Source organism: Halichoeres trimaculatus, unplaced genomic scaffold (assembly GCF_033239565.1).
Source record: "Halichoeres trimaculatus isolate MK-OKI-2021-1 unplaced genomic scaffold, fHalTri1.1 fHalTri1_scaffold_21, whole genome shotgun sequence".
Classification (NCBI taxonomy): domain Eukaryota; kingdom Metazoa; phylum Chordata; class Actinopteri; order Labriformes; family Labridae; genus Halichoeres; species Halichoeres trimaculatus.
Genome location: NW_027437199.1, coordinates 10,686,604 through 10,705,377, shown reverse-complemented (window position 1 = coordinate 10,705,377; position 18,774 = coordinate 10,686,604). Strand labels below are relative to the sequence as shown.

Sequence of the window (18,774 nt, the reverse complement as noted above, 5' to 3'; positions counted from 1 at the left end):
CAAGTTAAGAGCGTTATGTGTACTGGCCCTTTGGATGTCAGCAATGACCTTCCTGTAACAGCTGATTCAGGTTGCTGCATAGTTCAGGGTCTGTTAGATTTAGGTGGTTCTCATTTGGATTGATCTCTCCGTTTTCTTAACTGTTGTAAACCTTTCTTGGTTTCTTTCATTTGTGGCGTTCCTCATGGATCTATTCTTGGACCACTGTTCTTTTATATGAAACATCTCATACCAATACTTATCGATTGTTTAACCGCAGTAAAAAAAGGCAATACTGGAGTGACAATGCACATTTACAACAAGGAATTACATCATGACCACCTAAGATAAAAAATACGAGAGGTAATCAATATTTTTAAACTTCTAGCTTCTAAATTTCCCCCTTTTAAAGTCATATAAATATGTAAGTGTATTTGGATGTAGGTATCTCATATCCAGTGTATGTGAAGATTCAAAGACCAGACAAAAATAAAGACCAGAAAAACCATAGCTGGTAGATACAAAGCTAAATTTTAAGTATATTTACAAAAGTGCCATACAAGAAAACATTGTCGTTTCACAGGTAACTCCAGTTTTATCTGGATGCTCTGAAGAAAAAAAGCCACAGCAGGAGGATTCATTTTTCAGTTCTCTAGTTGGCTGATGTCTGTAAGATAGTCTTTTTTTTCCAAAAAGAAACAAACAAAAAGAAACAAAAAACAAACAACAGTTCAATCTGAACATTTTGTTTAAGGGCACTGAATGAAGAACGAAGGGTAGAAAGCTGAAGCCCACACAGGTAAAGAACTAACCGAAGAAAATAATGCTAAATAGAAAAAAAAAAGTCTGTAGTTCCACAAATTCATGAAACTTTTTATGTTCTATGGTTTGGTAGTGTTCAGGAGTGTTTGTTCTCCACTTTAAATATTTTTGATAAAAAAGTTAACTTACAGGAGATAATTTTTTACATTCCTTAAGAAAATTACAGTATGTCAAACCTTGGGATCGCTTCTCCATTTGTGTGACGTTTTACAATGACAACCTCCATAAAACAAACAATTCTCAACCAAGACTTTTAGAAAAGAGTCATTACTTTAAAAGAAGTATATTTAAATGGTCCTTTATGGAGAAAATAATTTTTGGGACACAGGGTAACTTTTTGCTGCAATACCACATTTGGCCACTGACTGAGATGGCACTGTAGTCTGGTTAAACAACATAAATGCTTGTTACGGACAACTAGCACACAAGCTAGCTCAAAGAGTTTTTGGCTAGTTAGCCTTGTAGCAGTGTGCTCATCAGTTACAGCAGTTTGCTAGCTATAGCGAGTTAGCTTGTCTCGACTAATTTGACCCAGAAGCCGGTCGTTCAAAAGATATATGCTTTTTTTTAGAGTGATCTGGATCAGGTAATCCATCATACTTCTGTCCAGGTTTTTTAAGATTAACTGGATTAGATGCATTTTTAAGATAGCGAAGGATTAACAGAGTTCTTAATGGGACTTTGTGCTACATACATTGTCCACAGGGGGCGCCGTATCCTCACAAACTTAAGAACAACAGCTGCTTTGCATGGAATACTCCATATTTGGTTTTGTAGCTGTCAGATTAAATATCTATGTAGACAAAATACTTTAAGTTCTTAAATTCTGTCACTTTAAAGTTTCAGTCAACAGGTTTTCTTAAATTTAGATCCAAAAATCCAGAATCTAGCCCTTTGTTGGGATTAGGATCATCGTGGTTGTTTAATAACAGTTATCTAAACCCTTTTGGACTCCTCAAGATTCGATCCAGATCTCTAATTTAATAACTTAAAAACATTACTTTTGAACAATTGGGCCCTGGTGATGTAGCCTCCTCTTTGTGCAACCAAACTCTAACAGTGGTAGTAACAAATACCAGTAAAATCCCAAAGAATCTCAATATACATAAAGTTAAGCACTTGTCAGTTTAAGAATAATTTATACTGAAGTTTTCTTTAGCAGACCGTAACAGGAAATGACGTAACAGAAAGGAAAAAAAGTAACGATAGCCACACTTGGTGTTTAAATAGCCGCAAGACAAAAAGAAATAAAGCATCACAGGATTACTGCAGAGACACAAAATGCTGGACCTAAAAAGCTTTAGTCCAAATAAATTTAAAGCACAGGCACAGAAATGTGACAATATGGCAAACCATGGCTCCACTTCTTCAACGCTTGTTGATCCATTTCTGTCTGTTCCTCAGAGGAAGAAAGTCACGTAGAGGTGGAGTCCTCTATCCTCCATTTTCATGCCAGATGCACTCGATGGTGAGTGGGATCAATAGAGCTGGGAGTATTTATTGTGGTGACCTCAGTGACTCCACCTTGTAGTAACAGACTGGTGGTGCGTCGCTCTGATGAACCTTTGATTGGTGGCGCTTAGCAGTGAAATCACAGACAGGAAGCAGTCTCTGCCTGCTAAAGGAGTGGGGGGGTTGAACAGGTAGCTGCTTGAAATCAGCTGATGGGACTTTGTTTTGTAAAACCTGCTGCTCTCACACAGCTCCTCTGGGTACAAAGAGTCTCTGTTATACCATCGTGTTGCTCTCACCCACTTTGTCCACGTACTGAAAGAGAAAAGGGAGAGTGTGTTAGGTGTTGTCTGGATGTTGTAGCTTCTCTTGCGTCTACAGAATGATCAGACGTACGGACATGTGAAGTACAAATGAGATGCTGTTAGTGTGAATTAAACTGATGACAGCATGGCCGCCTGTGATCAGGAAATAGTTAATAATGGAAAGCATGCATGACTTACAGGGACACACCACAGGAGACCAGGACAAAAAAGAGATACTTCAGCTCATTTTGATATGTTAATAAACTATAGTTTCGTAAGCATTTCAAATTTGCAGAAATGTAAATTTGACAGTAAATTTAAGTTTCATTTCAGGAGCATAAATCAAAAGTTTGTAATTTTACCATTCTAACTATTAATTGAGTCTGCAAATGTGTTTATTGATAATTCTGTTGAGAGTGAGGTCATTTAGGTGAGTTTTTACAAATGATCAATATCATATGACCCTCCACATTTAAAGTCAAATGAAATGTATGTCAATAAACTAAAACAATTTATTGAAGTATTGTTGAGTCATAAATTAAAGATGAGGTGTTGTGTATCCAAATATTTTCAAACACAGAGATAAAGAAACAAAGTGGATTTTCATACTAAACACTTGCAGATTTTCAAACAGATAAATGTTGGTGAAATTCCTACATCTGTTGGAAAAGCTCAAAACATTCTAAAAAACAGCTTGAGATCTAGGGCTGGGACGATATGCTAATCTCACAATTCAATTTTTCAGTCCAGTTTATAAACAAGGACTGGAATTAAATATCTGAATTTTTTTTTTTTAAGATTTTTTGATAAAGAATCCTGATATTGATATTGTCAAACAAAAATATCCTGATATATCAATTTTCAGTTTTTTCTCCCACCCCTGATGAGATTTTTACAAGACTTGCTGAAATGATGCCATCATCACATAAGGATCTTCTCACTGGGTCATGACACGCTAGAGGAGCCTCTGGCTTAATCCCAAACCTCGCTCTACACACTACCACTTCACTACCCAGTGTCACTCCAAATGAAGTCATACTTGTGGCTGTGGAGGGCACTTTAATTAAAGGGGGAGGGTATAAATATGATGGACAGGAATTGGAGGCCCTCTCTACTTCATCGAAAAACACAAAACCTTGTCACCATGGCAACAGAAGGATGCTCCCTGTCTATGGCTGTTATGCTGAGTGAGTAGCTAGGATCGCTGCACTGATAAAAGCTGCATGTTTCAAAAATGATGCTGAATGAATTTCATTGGGATAGGGCAAATACTTGCTCCCCTGCCTCCTGTGTGTGTAAAATGAGAATCATTGCAATTTTGGAGCCGCACCAGCTGTCTGGTTTTTTCTTTTTTAAATGACAGGAGATTTATTATACTTCAAATAATTTTGAGTGATCCTACATTTCCTTTAATGCTGTTAGCATCAGACATTTCCAATCAAACAAATGGATGAATGCTGCCAACTGTGGGTGCCAGGGCTGCACGATCAAATCAAACCAAACATCATCATAGAGTAAGATTTGCTTGTTTCATGTAACTTTTTAAACCATACATATTTATATGTTGTTTCCTCCTCCATTTTACTGTTGCACCTTCTGTTAAAGTCGTCCAAAATGTGCATCCATTCATCCACTCCTCTTCCGCGCTACGTGGTTTGGGACGACCCTCAATGTGGCGTACCCTCCGTAAGAACGTGCAAACAGAGGGTTAGTGCATAAGGAGAGTGTATAGGGGGCAGTTTGGGATGGAGCCCCTAACAGGTCTTCAGAAGGCTGGCCAATCAGAGGGGAGGGGCTTTAGGGGTAGGTAGCCTTAAGGTGACAGCAGACTAAACAGCTGATGTGGGTCTTTTTTTAAAGCATTAAAGTGGAAATCTCTAATATCTACTTTGTGTTTACTTTAGTGACACCTGTGGTGATGAACAGGAACAGCAGGTGTGTTTTCTGGATTCATCCCACGTTAACAGATACGTTAGTTTGCTGGTACTTTACATCTTTATTATGAACATATCATGATCTATTGACAAAAACTGTTGTTACATGACATATAAAGAAGGAAAAAGTACCTATGGTATTTTTTAAGAAATATCATTTTGTAGCTTGGTCGCTAATGGATCAATGATTACCTAGTTGGTTTGTTTGAATGTGTTTTGTGTGATTTCTGATCAGGTCAGAGTTTTTTCCTGTAGTGTGTGCCTTTAAAGTCAAAGAGGAATGATGTTACATGTTAAAAAATCTGTCTTAAAAATAATAGGTATATATACGATTTTGCCTTTGTCATGAAATTTTTGTTAAATGAAAATCATAAAGCATGTTAAGGACGTTAGCATGCAAGGGAAAATCGGCAGTGACTGACCACGACTGCTGATTGTCCTCAGAGCCTTACGAAGGCTTCAGTAAAAACACAAAGACAAAGAGACATTCACCTCAACACAAAGCTTCCCACACAACAGCATGAACGGAGCATGCTCATCGGCCACAGTGCTAACTGTGTATCTGCTAACTTTGGTTTAACAGTGAGATTTATGCGTATTTGTGACAGGCACAAGACCCTAAAATATCCAACCAGATTTTGAACTGTACCATTATATTAATCAATCTTTATATTCTCTCTGATTGTGTTATTCAAAAATGGTAATGTAAAAGAGCTTAGTGGTCATTTGGTTAATCTGTTGTGCTGTTTGAACAGGGTGAAAAACAACCAAGAAGGAGAGCCATGCTGTGTGTAAACAAAGAAACAAAGATGCTGCAGCTGCAGTGCTGTGTTGGACTTACTGCACTGATGAAGGGAAGGTTTAGGATGGAGCCCAGGACAGGTATTCTTCGAATAAAGCCAACGACGACTGGGAAGAAACCCCTGAATGTGACAGGAGAGGAGCATGAGGGAGGGGAAAGACAAGTAGAGTTTGAACAGATCTAACATCCACTAAAAATACTGCGATGCATCTTTTGAAAGATGTCAGAAGGGTGAATATAAGTTTTTCATATGTACTTTTACAAAACAAGGTAGAATCTGTCACACAGCTGCCCTGACATAATGCTCATAAATGCAGCACATGAGCTGTCAGTCGGCTGTGTCTTTTTCATCTTGTACCTCTGCCATTGCCTCGTACCTGAACAGGAGGAAAAAGCCGTAGACCTCCAGCACGACTCCAATGATGGGCCAACCAATCAGCACCACAAACACACCTCCCAGGAAGAAGCTGGTGGCCTTCATTTTGTGCTTCTGGAAGAAGAAACGGAAAGTCCTCTCCAGCCCAATAACAAAGGCAAGTCCAGCAACAAATAGGATCTGCAGGGAAAGATTGGTGGGATTATTATTTTCTCATTCTTGTTTTAAAGCGCTGTGCCTGTGTTTAAATCTCCAAGTAAGTGAGCTGAGTTCTTTCATGCCTGAGTTAAGACTGAAATGCATATCCGTTTTACCATGAGTAGGTATGGAGGGAAAAGGTTGCACCTGTATACTTTCTCAGCGTCATAGATAACATCTGTGAGATTAACCAGAACACTCACATTTCCAATAGCCAGGAGAGCTTTGTCGAAGAACAGGATCATCCCGAAGAAGAGGAAAAACACGCCGAAGCCTGTTAATCCCATTCCAATCTCTGCAAGACACATTAACACAAATTTAACTTTTCATGTACATCATTTAGTGTTCACTTTGGAAAAAAAACAGAAAGCAAAATGTACAGTGTTGAACAAGGCCACTTCAAACACAATAGATTCACAAAATAAAGATAGAATGATTGTTTTTCTCAGATGGTCATATTTAACACAAAGCAAGTCTTCATCTATATTTCACAATTCTAATGCAAATATCCACACCCACAAATTGTAACATATTTACTCTTTGGAAAAATGATTCTTTCTTTCTTTCTTTCTTTCTTTTTCTTGTAATACTTTAGAGAATTTGCACTGCATTTTACTTATACACACGGTGTGATATACATAGAACTGCAAAAAAACAAAAAAAAAAAACAAACAAAAAAAACAATGAACTGATTCTGAGAGGAGTTATTTCTTGGGTGGAGGAAGTAACCAAATCAACAAATGTATACTTTCTGTCAATTGTGAAAGAAAATGTCAGTTATGTGGGAGTAACACTTCATCTTTGAGAATGTTTCAGTGTCATTTAAGTAAGTAATATTGTAAAGACCACTGTTTCTATGTAAAAAAAAAAGAAAAAAAAAAGAGCTGTACTGCATTATCAGTCATATCTCCAAAAAATACCAACATTATCCAACTTCTGCAAGGGTATGTAATCTTATGTGCACAATTATGGACTTTGGTTTTAGGATGCTTCAGCAGGTGTTCATACTCGAACCTTTTCATAGTTACTTCGTGTAAAAGAGATGACATAAAGAAAGCAGTTTATAAAGTAATCTAACACTTTAATTCCAGGACAGTATATATATGAGTACATTTGTATCTGACTTAATATGCTATGTATTCTTATTATCTCCGTTTTTTACTTTCTATTTGATACAACAAAAAAAGCGTCGAGATTTAAGACCTAAATGCACACTGGATTAGATTTAGAGACTGACATTAGAAAAGCAGATAATTAGCTGTAAGATTTTTAAGCTGGAGTTCGGAGTTAACTACACATGATGAGATAAAATTAAAGCTAACTTTCCTATCCACAGATGCTAAGTGCTGTTAGCATTCTGCAGTTCAGATGGAGCCGGTGTAACAGAAAGAGCAGAGACAACCGTCAGGCGTGAAAATACAAACAGTCTTACTTTGAGAGTCCGTCAGGGATATCATCTTGACGCCGAATGAATAAATCACATAAAAGGAAATAAAGAAATTAGAACAGTAACTGTTTTAGCTCCCCTCTATTAGTAATTTGGATGACAGCTGCCACTGCAGCAACAGCCACGTCTTCCGGAAACACACCTTCTCGCGATGTCATCTTCCGGAACAGTAGTGCGTGGCGTTCACGGTAAATAGTACGTTACAGCTTCAAAGCTATCAGCAAAAAGTGCGAGAGGGAAAAGTATAATTAATCCGGTATTGTTTCGCTTTCTTTCCCGAGTAATACCTCAAGAACAGGTAAAAAAAAAATAGGCATTTGTCTTTTGTTAGCGTGATGATAATGATCATAAGGTTCCTTATGCTTTTTTAAGCACTTCATATAAGTAATAAAAAGCAAACAATAAAACCAAATAGAAACAGTCAAACAAAAAATGAAACTATAAGTATACATAAAAAACTAATATAATCAACTTTAGATAAAAAACAACATAAATTCTTTATTAGAAGTGACACAGGAATATAAATTCTTCTCATACCATTTCAATGTTTTTGATTTGAAAGCTGCTAAAAATGGAAATTGTTTTGATAAATTTGCCTTAATATCATAAATTGTGTGCTGAACATGTAGTTGTCATGAACGCATCACAATCACTACTCATGTCGTGTGCCCTGATTTACGCTTCTCAGGCTGCAATATAGTGAACCTAATAACCAATAACGGTTGTTTTCTTGAGCTTGACACCTCTTTTGTGTAATTGGCGTCCAAATATATTTACTTTATCACTATTGAGGCATGAATAAGAGCCACTGTTAGTGAGGGCTTAATCGCGGAGAGCAAGGCGTGATGTGCAGGCAACCTAGAAGACATAACCCAGGGTTTACTAGCCACTGAACTTCTCACCTCCGACCCCGCTTCAGTGTGCTCTGGCGGCTCGAGCTGTCTCTTATGGCAACCGTGAAGTGGATTCAGCAACAAGACGAGGCTGGACGGAGTTTCTGGATGGTTAGTCATTTTTGATTCGACCTTTGTCAAACTTTTGTTCCTTCCGTTTTGTCTAAGCCAAGCCAGCTGCATAGAGGGGGATTTCTACCAGTACTTTTAACTCCTGTTGTTGGCCAGGGTAAAAGTGTAGGGTTAAGTCAAGCCAAACAGGATGCTTCAGTGTGCTGGCTCTGCTTTTGATGTTCACCAGCAAGCTAATAGCTAACAGGTGCATGTTGCTACTTAATGAAGGAAACAGGTTCAGAGCGTTAGCTTTGTTAGCTCAATGTGAGTGACTTTTACTGTGAGTAGAACTGAAAAGAATCTCTTATCCAAAGTTATCTTTCAGTTTTAGGTTACACTGAATTAGAGGAGGCTTGTGTGGCCCCTTTCCTGTTTGCGTCTCACTAAACAAACGTTGCCAGTGATTAAAGAGGCTGAATATGGATGTTAAATCAATGTTAATGGCTAGATATTTTTTTCTTTTCCTGTTCTTATTTTTAACTTTCATCCTAAATGTGTTTTCCCATATTTTAGGGAATCAGCATCTCTGACAGTCTGTAGTTTGGCTTCATCCTGAGGATATCACTCTCAGAAACATGGATGGTGAAAGTAGTTTAAATGGTGAGTGTGCTCTTTCAAGAAAAAATAAAAAGTTTTTTATATTTTTTATTTTAATCCACAAGTACATTTTTTAATCTAAAAATAGTACGAAAAAACTCCTCCAATGACCTCCACTACTGAGTCGAAAACAGCGTTTGAGGATGTGCTGGAGTTGTTTTGTTAGGATGATGGTTTCATAGGGGTCTAATGACGGATAACACTGTGCCCAAGGGACACCGGAGAGGTTTGAATAGAAGGAGTGAGATCATTAGCTGAGGAGGTGTGACCCTTGGAGGATTAGTACCTGTGCAGGTGTGAGACCTGGCTGTCTCCTCCTATGTCAGCCCATTAAGATGCTGAAAACAAGACTTTCTCTATTGTTTATTTAGATACATAATCTACAGGCTTGTTGCAAGTTTTATTTTCCAGCTTGATCCAAAGTACTGGATGCCAAAGGGGCTAAAATTAATATTTAAATTACTTGTAACCTGCTGATTTTTTAAGTATTATGTAGAGTCTCTCTTGTTTTGTGATCGGCTGCTTTTATGGTCTAACAGTTAACTACAGGAACAGTATGAACGTTGTTTTCCTAGGATCTATTGAGTTACAAAATCAAACTTTTTTTAACTATAATATGTTTCAGCCTTGTTATTCCTGCCACTAAGTCCCTCAGAAGTAGTTTCTTTCTTATCAGAGTGATTCCTTTGATTAGCAGCAAACCCTGGTGTGTTTGTGTTTTATATCAGATGTTCAGGCACAGCTGGACTCGGTTGAGGCGGAGCTGGAGGTGGTGGAGCTTGAGATCTCCGAGTTGCTACAGAAACAGGCAGAGCTGACAGCCAAGAAGAATTCTCTGCTGCAGAAGCTGGAGGACGCCTGTGATGCTGCTCAGCCCTCATCCTCCTCATCTTCCTCATCCTCCCTATCCTCAAAGTCATCCAAGGCTGAGCCACATATGAGCAAGCAGGAGTTACAGCGCTACGATGAGACGGGTACTTTAAATGCATAAAGGAATAGTCTCAAAGTTGGTCAATTGGTGTTACTGAGATTTTGTGTTTAATACTTTGAGTTTTGATTGATTTAGATTTCCCATGGTCCAAAGAACTGGAGCAGCACCTGAAGGAGTCATTTTGTCTTACCAAGTTTAGACCGCTCCAGCTGAGAGCTATGAACCTGAGCCTGTCAGGCAGGGATCTGTTCTTAGTGATGCCCACAGGACGGGGGAAAAGCCTCTGCTACCAGCTGCCTGCAGTCTGCTCAAAGGGTAGAAACCAGTGATGTATGAACTGTTGTCCTTACATCACTTCTGCTCAAACAACTCTTACATGTTAATTTTTTTGTTTGCAGGTTTCACCCTGGTTGTCACTCCGCTGGTGTCTCTGATGGAGGACCAGACCATGTACCTGAAGTCCATCGATGTGTCTGCAGCAATGCTGAATGCTTCTAGTAGCAAGGTAGCAACAGACAAACTTCACACTTTTTAACTTTTTTATTGGAGGTCAAAGAGGGGTATTATTCTTTCCTGTATTTTGACCATGAATATGAAGCAACAACTGAATGTTCAAACTAAACTTGTGCAGATTTTAAGTGTAAGTAACAATCTTTAAATAATCTTACGTGACCCAACTTGCCCCTTTGCATTCTGGTACTTCCATTTTTTATTTGCTTGCTTGCTTGAGTTAGTCTAGACTGCCTTGTATGTTAAAGTTTGTGTATTCACTTGAGGACTTTTGGGTGCATGCTTGCTTTTTGTGTCTCATCTACGGAAAAATATTTGTCAAAATCCTCAAATTGTTTTTCTTTGTAATGCACGACAGTTAGCAGAAGTTCACTTTAATGTGCCTCAATGGAGTCCCTGACAAATATGTAAAAATAGGATAAGAATATTTCCTGAAGTCTAATATTTTGTAAGATTTTTTTGATGAAAAACATGAGATACAACTAAACATGTACATTTATTTTTAGGAGCATGCTAAGACCGTCATGGCTGGCATGACAGACCCTAAGTCTCCCTTCAAGCTGGTGTACGTGACTCCAGAAAAGATCGCCAAAAGCAAGCTGCTCATGTCTCGTTTGGAGAAATCTTACAAAGCAAACCTGCTGAGCCGCATCGCCATAGACGAGGTTCACTGCTGCAGCCAGTGGGGGCACGACTTCAGACCAGGTGAAAGAAACAGCGTGATGTGGGGTCGTCTGTGGGAGATGTAGTTCTTTTAGGAGCACTCAAACTGAAGGTTCAGACTTGATATGTATTTATATTTCCTGTGCAGATTATAAACTGCTGGGCATCCTGAAGAGACAGTTTCCTGAAGTCCCGCTGCTTGGTCTCACTGCGACGGCTACCAGCAGCGTCCTCAAGGACTGTGAGAAGATCCTGTGTGTGCAGAAGCCAATCACCATCACCGCGTCCTTCAACAGGACCAATCTTTACTACGAGGTGGTACTAAATGCACAAAAAAGTCAGAAAACGTTTCAGTTGATGCTGTAGCCACACTGACAGTCTGTTCTTTTAGGTTCGTGTGAAAGACCCCAACAATGATGCATCCATCAGTGACATCGCTTCTTTGATCAAGAGCAGATACAAAGACCAATCAGGTAAAACAGACAGAGTGCATTGCATGGAAGTTAATGTACATAACTGCTTTTTAGGTGTGACACAGTGAACTTGTCCTGCAGGGATCGTGTACGTGTTTTCTCAGAAGGATGCAGAGTCTGTGTCGTCTGAACTGCAGAACAGAGACATCCTGGCCTACCCTTATCATGCTAACATGGATCCTGGCGACAAGTCCCGCGTTCACCGCAAGTGGACCTCCAACAAGATCCAGGTATGAAGATGTTACATCTGATCACTGATCAGCCGATATGCAGGATCCACATGTTTGAACACAGCTGATTTTAAACAAATCTGATATTCATTAATCCAAATGCAGATAAATACAAGATTACTCATATTGCATTTGCATTTTTTTAACTTTTGCTGGAAAATGGTCTGCAAAATGACGCAGAAAAACAACCTGTTGTGTAAGTTCAACAATCAAAGGACAAAGAGCTTTATTATTACACAGTCAACTAACCTTCAGATATGCTGGATATAAGTTCAGGTTTAAAAAAAATCACAATTATTCAAAATATGTGTCAACACAAAAAAATCTACAGATACTGGAGTCCCCCTTTCGTGTTTTGCTGCCTTGTTGTGTCCTGTAGGTGGTGGTCGCCACTGTGGCGTTTGGAATGGGCATAGATAAGCCTGATGTCAGGTTCGTCATCCATCACACCATCAGCAAGTCCATCGAGAACTATTACCAGGAGAGCGGACGAGCAGGTACACCAGATTCAGCGATTTCATGACAAGATTTTAAAACAGTTTTAGTTTTTACTCAACATGAAAACTGTCTTAGAAAATGTAACAGTACTGTAACATTAATTTTTAGAGTTAGTTTGTGTTAAAATGGTTCTGTTACAACTGAAAAAAAAAGGTTTTCTACATTTTAAGTTCTGATAAAATGAGCTTCAGGTTTTCAGTAACAATTTGGTCAAATTTTATCCAATTAATTTAGCAACTGCAAATTTTCACAGCACCCTTCCAAAAACTCTTAACACAAATTCATACTCTGCAGGTCGAGATGACCGTCCAGCTGACTGCATCGTCTACTTTGGTTTCGCTGACATCTTCAGGATCAGCACCATGGTAGTGATGGAAAATGTCGGCCAGCAGAAGCTGCTAAAGATGGTTGAGTACTGTCAGAACGTAGACAGGTGTCTCTCTCGTACACACTCACACACACATTAACACATTCTGAGTTATTTACAAACTATGATCGATGATAGCTTAAGCTCTTGTTTGTTGTGTCATGTTTTTCTGCTTGCAGGTGTCGGCGCTCTCTCATGGCGGTTCATTTTGATGAGGTTTGGGATGATGAAGGATGCAACCAGATGTGTGACACCTGCCGCCATGCTAAAGGTAATAAGATCACTCATTTCATATTTTTGCTCTGGAAAAATCCAGCACTCCTCCCCAGAAAGCTGTATGGCACACAACTAACCAAATTGACAAAAGTAGGAATTATATATTTCTAAAAATGATGTAGCATCTATTATTTCACCAGACTACTTGGGGAGATTTTGCTGCTAGAAAATTATACGCTAAATTCCTTCAAAATGCAAAGTCATCTATCAATCAATCATTTTCTTTGCCAAACATTTCTAAAAGTTTTTTTTAGTTTTTGTAGTTTTGATATCTTGTACCAGGGTTACTTAAAAAAGTTTGAAAAGTATAGTAGGAATAGAAGTACCTCCACCTCTGCAGATTCCAGCACGGTGGATATTACCCAGCATGCCCGGGAGGTGGTGCAGATCTTGGAGGTGGCGGAGTCGATGGACGAGAAGATGACTCCTCTGAAGCTGGTGGAGGCGTGGACAGGGAAGGGTCCGGCCAAACGCAGGAAGATGATCCAGGTCACCACTCTGTCCCGCCTGCAGGCTGAAGCTGTGGTGGTGAGGCTGCTGCTGCAGGGATACCTCAGGTCAGGGAACGTGCCTGGACTTTGTTGTTTACGTACATTTATGTGAAAATGTAGCTCTTGCTGGTCAATATTACTCTCAGCTCTACACAAATTGAAATAGATAAAATAGTCCCCCCACAATAATAAATTGAGACAGGTAAGTCTCTGTGACAGGTGTGTGAACTGTCCCTGTGTGTTGATTTCAGGGAGGATTTCAGCTTCACTCCCTACATGACATATTTCTACCTGAAGCTGGGTCGTAAAGCTCCTCTGCTGAAGAGTCAGACTCACACAGTCAGCATGGTGATGAAACAAACGGGGGCTAAATCTGCTGTGGTGAGTGAATGCTTCCACAAACTGCTCTATAATGCTTCATTGTTTAATCTTATTCATTCTCTGTATTTTTCTCCTCACTGTAAATCAAAATCCTTTGATCTCCTGTGTTTTTGTGATGTTTCCTCAGTCGTTTCTGCTCTTTGTGAAGTTTTCTAACCGTTTCTTCTTCTTCCAATGACGTGTCTGACGTGTCGTATTTTAAAAATGTTCACACTTTTACTGAGTGTTTTCATGGAGGTAAGTCTGAGTAAAAGCTAAATGTTGTGACTTTTATCAATCTGTGGGTCAAAACAGTCTTTCTTTTTGATTAAGATTTTAAATCCCTAAAAAAATGCCACTAACCTTCACACCACTATTACACATCTACTGACAATGATTAGTTCATTAACATGTAAATCATAGATTGACTATAGATCATTGCTGCTCAATGCAATTTAATCTAGACATTAATTTTAGCCAAAGCTTTCCAATCATTTCACAGTAAGTATAATGTTAGAAAAGGTCAGCTCAGTTTAGAGTATCGATCGCATTGATCTGAGGCTGATCTGAGGATTCTGTCGTCTATGACCCAAGTGTCCCTCTAGTCTCCCCTCCTTGACGGTGTCTGAGCCCTCTCAGGTAAAGCCTGTTGTTAATGACCTGCAGGTGAAAACCAAAGAGAAAAAGAAATCAATTCAGAGTGCTGGAGACGCCCCTGTGTCCAAGAAAGCCAAGACAGGCCTCCCCTAACCCCCCACACCCTGAGCAGAGGAGGAGCTGACAAAGTACAGTCCACCATTCTTTACTCTGTTTCTTTCTGTAAGCACAAATCTGTCCTCACTTTGGCTTCATGCTTTAGATCAAAGTGCCTGTTCACTGGGGCCTGAATGTGGTGCATCTTTAACATTACTAATCAGCAGGCTTGGGTGATAAAAGGACAGTTCAGCACCACAAAAGGCTGTTTTTGAAGCAATACATTTGTGGGATGTAACCTCTTGTCTTGGAATTATTTGCATTGATGATGGATGCTTTCAAAACAGAATCCTGAAGTTGTAACCGTAAATGTGAGGGATTTAGTGTCAGGGAACAGCTTTACTTTTTTCCAAAATCATTTAAGAAAAAAGCTTCCAAAAAAGACTGACTATTTCCCTTTGACTCTTCTGGCAACAACTGGCTGTTGATGGCACCATTTCCCTTTAGTCAACTCTGGCATGCCAGCTGAAGTTAGCAACATACATATAAAGATAATCAGATTTTAAATATAAAGTATTTTTGATATTTTTTGGGAAAGTTATAAGGGTTTACATTGCTTAAAGTGGCCTAAAGTTGGCTGGTGTGTCATCTTACCTTAACCTAAGGTTAGATATGTTTTTTTACAGGAGTCATGGTTATGTGTTAAAGACAGCTTCCAAAATTTTTGTAAACTGAAAACCCTAAAGCTCTAGTGTTGTAATATCAGGGTGCATGAGTTCAGAAGGGCAGAGTGGGTTACAAATAACAGTCTTTTAGGAGTAAAATAAAAGTCTTTACACACCAGGTAGTGTGTCTCTACTCCATAAATTTGATGCCTTGATAACTGACAGAGTTCTGACATTTTAATCACCCAAGCCTGTTCATCACAGCCTCTGGTGCCAATGTCCACACTCAAGAGCATGCTGCCACTGACTGTCACTAACATTTCAACATCACCAACCTGCTCTCACTCACTTCATACAGACGATGGCCAAGCTGTTTGTTACTGTATGTTTTTAAGAGAATGACTTCTGAATACTATGATTGGACTGGCTTGTTTCTCCTTCTAATCCCGTCCTTTTACTTTTAGCACAATGATGATCCTCTGTCATTCCCTGACTCTCATTTTCACGGTTACAGGAAGCTGCTGACCCAAATGAGGAGATCTCAGCCCCTGTTAACATGGACAACAGCTGCTCCCCACAGCCCAAACAGAAACTTTTCAAAGAACAGAGGAACCTCTACAGGAAAAGAGACTTCAAACCAGTCTCAAAGGCGAGTAAGAAGACCGAGAAAGTGAGAGAACAATTAGAGGACAGTTGTGAAGAGGATGATGGGAGATTCGCTGAACTTCATCATGCCATCGAGGTTGACATTAATATTATAGACAACTGTAATGACCAGAAAACACCCTCAAAACCTGTGAACTCCAAACGTAAATCCACCACCCCTCAGAGAGCGCGTAGGAAGCCCCATACAGACCCCGCAGCAGGAGCAGGCAGAGACTCAGCAACCAAAACGGTGCCCAGCTCTCCGTCGCAGGGCTCCTTCATCTCTGAGAGTGCAGCAGAGGAGCTCTGCAACCTCAGGAACTACTACAGCAAACAGCTCAGGAGGATCAACTACATTTCCCATGAGTACCTGGGGCAGCCTGCAGAGACTGGGGTTCTGGCATGCATCAGGGAGCCTCTAAGGAGCTTGCGTCTGCCTCGCAGTGTGACGATAGCTCAGACAGCCCGAAGCCTGTGGACTCGAGTCAGCGGGAGACGGAAGCTGATTCACAGATGATGAGTTAATCTACACGTGTGTTCATCGGGACATATTTACACTTTCAAAGATTATGAGTTGTTTTTTTCTATAAAAAAAGATGTTTTTTGTTGTAAATAGAAATCTGTCCTCAAATAAATACCTGCAACAGGTTTTAGATGACTTTTTCTTTAAGGAGAGGAGTTTTTAACTTGCTGGTATACTGTTGCTTAGATTTTTTTCTTTAAACACAAGATACTTAAACTTTGAAAAGAAGGATTAGCACTCACATTGAATCATCCATTGAGGAGTTTTTATCCCTACCACATGGTTCCTTGTGTCTATTTTTGCAGAGGATGAATACAAAATTAAGGCTGTGGTTAATATTTGTGGTAAAAGGATGTGTTATTGGATCATAACATGAGTACTTTGTTTGCAGCTCTGTCTGTTCTGTCTGTCAGTGTTAGTCTGCAGCACCACCATCTGTCAGATGTGTGTTACTGCAACCCACCTGCCTCCTCATCCTCTCCAGGGAGCCCAAAGATCTTACAAGACATTCAACAAAAGCTCTCCTTTTTTCCCCAACATGTGAGGATTATTTCAGATATAATCCCCTCTGACGGTTTAATCTGCAGTAGTAGTTTGGATTGTGTCGTAACCTCTATGATTGCTAATTAGTGAGAGCTCACAGTGAGGCAGGCGTGTGGACGAGCTTTTCTGTTCATCCTGATAAATCTCTGATAACTGAGTTCATTACAAGGCTAACTGCTCCTAAACTCTGATAACAGCGAGAGTCGAGAGCTGAACTGGTGGAGGGGAACGAGTCGGGGAAAAAGTGCACAACATGAAAAAAAAAAAAAACATCTCACAACTTAAAGTTGATCTCTCCTTCTTTCACCTCTTTCCTCACTTTTTTCCTTTCCCCTCTCTCCTGATCTCACTTTCAACTTTCCTCCTTTCCCCCCTTCTGTCCTCTGATCATCTCCTTTCTACCTCACCTCCCTTTTTCCCCCTTCTCCTTTTCCCCGTTCCTTCTTGTTGCCTCCTCATTCTTCTTTCTCCTTGTTTCATTTCCTCCCCTGAACTTCTTTTTTCCTGTTTCCACTTTTCCACTCCTTGTCTCCTTAAATCCTTTCCTCAATGTGTCCCCTTTGCTTTCCTCTTCCAACTACAGTGTCCTTTACACGACTCCTGTCTTCTCCATCCTGTCTCCTTTCTACTTCACTTCCTCTCTCTTCTTGTCACCTTGTTGCCTTATAGAAGTGCACCATCCTCCTCATATCTACTTTTGTCTCCTGTTTCCTCTCCTTTGCCCCTCTCTTTCTTGTCTTGCTGAGATTCCTAATCAAGTCACCTCAAGTCTTTTCTTCTCTCCTACTTCTGCTGGCCTCCTGTAATCCTGTCCTCTCCTTGTCTCCTGTTTCCATCCTTTTCTCTGACTCTTTTTGTGTCTCGATCTGTGGATCAGTCTGGTTTTTGAGGTCAAGCAGCCCTCTGGTCTCTGCTGAAACTTTTTCCTGCTCTCTCAGGAATAGAAGTCACCCTTGTGATGATAACTAGAGGCTGCTGTCTGCTGTAAACACACACAACTTTTATTAAATTTATCCCCCATCATCTTATTTCCATAAATATCCATAATCACAGAGTATTAGTCAGTTCATGCATATCAGCACCCAGCACTTTTTTTTTGTGTCTAATTACTTTCCTCTTCCTGTATCACTTCTTCACACAGAATGTAACACACACATTGTTATTTACACATTGTATGATGCACACTGTGTTTAGTTCAGTGTAGGCGGTGACACAGCTTCCAATGAATAACTAATGAGGTGGTTGACTGAGAGAGAATCATGTGGAGCTCAGGAGGAAACACACACTTAGTGTGTTAAGTAACACTCTTCAAATCTGAAACTTATAAACAACTCTCTCAGTAGATAATGTTTCATCATTAGTGATGGAAGCAACAATGTTTGCACAAGTTCCTCTCCAGTAATGGATGGAATTTATCTCTGGTAAAGTGAATAAAAAGTAGTTTGGAGACTGTCTTACCTTAGCTTTTTATTAAGGTAAATCCCAGTTTATTTTTCAAATCAAAGAAGATGAATTAAAAAAGGTTACAGACAGCATGTAGAGAAGATTTTCTCCTGAAATATTATTTTTCTATTATAATATGACTTATTACAAATCAAGTGCAGGTGCTATGTCTTGCAGGCCATCCTGCCATGTTTTGCCTTGAGAGTTCACATTTCAATACAGGCAGCAATAAAAGTGTGCTTTCCATACTAAACACACATTCAATGATCTTAATATTTTAGATTTTAAATTTAATTTGTTGAAAATGTTAATGCTTTTCATGGTATCTGGTGAGAACACATTTTTCCTACATGTGGTTTCACAACAATAAATGACACAAGATGCTTTCCCTCACGTAGCCACATGTTTCTCTGTGCATAATTTTGTCCATTTCATTTTCTTTCTATTTTACCGAACACCTTGTGGAGAGTTTGTAAGGCGAAAGCAAATGCTGTAAATAAAATGTATATTTTTTATCTGTTGGGTCTTCTTTTTTATATTGAAA

The 18,774-nt window shown here is 39.5% G+C and overlaps 2 protein-coding genes across 5 annotated transcripts; one reads left to right on the top strand and one right to left on the bottom strand.

Moving 5' to 3' along the window:
• Positions 1-495: 495 nt before the first annotated feature.
• On the bottom strand, positions 496-7,475 carry golt1ba (golgi transport 1Ba). Of its 2 annotated transcripts, XM_074698845.1 has the most exons (6): positions 7,301-7,475; positions 6,072-6,163; positions 5,672-5,850; positions 5,334-5,415; positions 4,915-4,949; positions 496-2,568 (listed from the first exon to the last, which is right to left on the bottom strand). In XM_074698845.1, the coding sequence occupies exons 1-5, from the start codon at positions 7,323-7,325 to the stop codon at positions 4,941-4,943; spliced, it is 387 nt and encodes a 128-aa protein (XP_074554946.1). In that variant the 5' UTR covers positions 7,326-7,475; the 3' UTR covers positions 496-2,568; positions 4,915-4,940. The 2 variants fall into 2 exon arrangements, with proteins under 2 accessions (XP_074554946.1, XP_074554945.1); XM_074698844.1 differs by lacking the exon at positions 4,915-4,949.
• Positions 7,476-8,190: 715 nt separating this feature from the next.
• recql (RecQ helicase-like) lies at positions 8,191-18,659 on the top strand. 3 transcript variants are annotated; one of them, XR_012600116.1, is made up of 16 exons: positions 8,191-8,319; positions 8,836-8,922; positions 9,648-9,893; positions 9,986-10,165; positions 10,249-10,355; positions 10,867-11,065; positions 11,172-11,338; positions 11,415-11,496; positions 11,578-11,726; positions 12,106-12,223; positions 12,519-12,657; positions 12,771-12,862; positions 13,208-13,424; positions 13,610-13,739; positions 14,385-14,537; positions 15,591-15,730. XR_012600116.1 is itself a non-coding variant. In XM_074698535.1 (16 exons), exons 2-15 carry the CDS (start codon positions 8,898-8,900, stop codon positions 14,466-14,468), a joined length of 1,935 nt encoding a protein of 644 aa, XP_074554636.1. In that variant the 5' UTR covers positions 8,191-8,319; positions 8,836-8,897; the 3' UTR covers positions 14,469-14,503; positions 15,591-15,730. The 3 variants fall into 3 exon arrangements, 2 of the variants coding, with proteins under 2 accessions (XP_074554636.1, XP_074554635.1); XM_074698535.1 differs by having other exon boundaries at positions 14,385-14,503; XM_074698534.1 differs by lacking the exon at positions 14,385-14,537 and having other exon boundaries at positions 15,591-18,659.
• The last annotated feature ends 115 nt before the right edge of the window (positions 18,660-18,774 follow it).